Here is a 1,946-nt window from a genome sequence, read left to right as displayed (position 1 = left end):
CATTTGAAATAATTATTAGTAAGTGCATAGGAGAAAAGAACACCCAAAGATGATACAAAATTGATAACTATATAATGGGAAGCTGGTAGTAAAATGGAAGGCATGTGTAGTTTGAAATAAATCCAGTGTTGAATATCTTCCTATTTCTAGCATGCAAACATCAATTTAAACAAACTATAATCTTCAATCTTTATAATGGTCAGAAAGAAGAGATAATTAAGTTGAAGTGACATTTTATTATTTTACAGAAGTTCTAATGTGGCATCTAAATGGTTTTTAATCATTTTACTTCAATAGGCTTGAGTAAGATTATACAGTTGAAAGCACTAATCATGCTTTAAAGATTTAGCATCGGTATATTATTAATGCTAAGGCAATGGGGAATACATATATGGAAGATAAATTTCCTCCTTAGAGCCCAAAATAGGTGGTCCTATAACTTTTAATATCCTCACTCTGTAAATTTTTTAGAACAAGTAACACGAGGCTGTATAATTTTCCCCCCTCAAAATTTAAAGTTCTTTCCAACACAGAAACCTTTCAGTAAACTTTCCTTATGTAAAAACTTAGGGAAACACCCTGAAAATCATTACCCATACTGAAAACTGCTGATTATCTCATTAAATATTTCCATTATAATCTACTGTACACTGTAATGACACATCAACTTTTATTCTATTTTAAGACCATGTTGTATACCACATTTTAAAATTAATATCCAGTCTAAGTAATTTAAAGATAGAGTTTTCTTTCATTAAGTTAAGTGGTGCACTATAATCCATACAATACTGATTTGACAGAAAGGTCAATAAGTAGTATTAAATTCAGAGGATATGAGTAAATCCATTTGTGCAAGGTTTAAAATCTGACAACACTAACATGAGTTCCTTTCCCTCCCACTTCAGACGTATATACTCTATGTACCACTGAAGTCAAAAGCCTACCAGTTACATTAATGGGAACCACATCTGTTTGAACTGCTTGTGCTTGCTGTCGCATTTTCTCCTCTGGTGTCGGCAATGGAAGTGACTTAGTCCAGTTAGTCTGAGTGTTGATATCAGAGAAATCATTTGGAACTGGTGTTCTGGGTCTCCTGATATTAATAAGCTTTTCCTCTTCTGGGGAAGTGGCAGAACCCTACAAAAAAAGAAGCATGTACAACAGTATACATTTTTTAAAAAAGAAAAAAAAATGCAAGGAAAAAAATTGGGATAGTACTTGAAACCACAAGCAGTTTCACTGTTTGACAGCTGTCAGTGGGACTAATAGTGGAGTGAGACCTTGTCAGTGACTAAAGCAAGAATATCACAGTCTAGACCTATTAAAGTGTGACTGGTTTTTGCTACACCTTTACTTTATCCAACAAAATTACTTAGATTCAAAAGCATATTGCTGAAGTTACCAGGAAAGATGTCTTGAGCATAGTCGATCACAGTTAGTTATGAATTGTGCTTCTGTGTTACTTCCAATCATCATCAGATTAGCTACTTTTGAAGTCTGCCCCTTGTGTATGTCTCTTTATTAGGGATATTATGATTGAGCACCTATCTAACTTTGCTGTGACAGAGTCTAAACATGTGCAAAGTTTTAGCTGGAGAACTTTTATAGAGAGAACTCTGAATGCAGCTCAATGAAGTAAAGAACTAAAGTATGGGACAAAAACACTGACGCAACTCACTATAACGAAAGGAAGCACAAGATAATACCAGAGACAAAAGTGATTAAGTTCTGTTCTAGGGCTGTCTTTTCCTAAAAAAAAAAAAAAAGAAACCCTAACAACAACTGAGCTTTACTGGGTAAGGAAAATCTTACTACTATCTGTCATAACATTACCATATAACTCATTCTTCACCATGAGTCATGCCCATGATTAATTCTATTTCATATTATTTTGGGAAGGTTGGAAGGAGGAGGACATGGCCAAGAGGAAAAGGTTTTAAAAAAAG

General features: G+C 34.0%; 1 protein-coding gene across 1 annotated transcript in view; it reads right to left on the bottom strand.

The window, feature by feature from the left end:
* NHSL1 (NHS like 1) overlaps positions 1-1,423 on the bottom strand; it is a 25,360-nt gene extending 23,937 nt beyond the window's left edge. The window contains exons 1-2 of the mRNA XM_019548634.1: positions 1,403-1,423; positions 945-1,137 (exon numbers count right to left, since the gene is read on the bottom strand). Of these exons, the coding sequence (XP_019404179.1) occupies positions 945-1,137; positions 1,403-1,423 (214 nt within the window). The remainder of the gene's footprint in view (positions 1-944; positions 1,138-1,402) is intronic.
* Positions 1,424-1,946: the final 523 nt, after the last annotated feature.

The sequence above is a fragment of the Crocodylus porosus genome, unplaced genomic scaffold (assembly GCF_001723895.1).
Source record: "Crocodylus porosus isolate Cpor-Errol unplaced genomic scaffold, CroPor_comp1, whole genome shotgun sequence".
NCBI classification, from domain to species: Eukaryota; Metazoa; Chordata; order Crocodylia; family Crocodylidae; genus Crocodylus; species Crocodylus porosus.
Note: the sequence above shows the minus strand (reverse complement) of the source record. Positions and strands in the feature narration are given on the sequence as shown.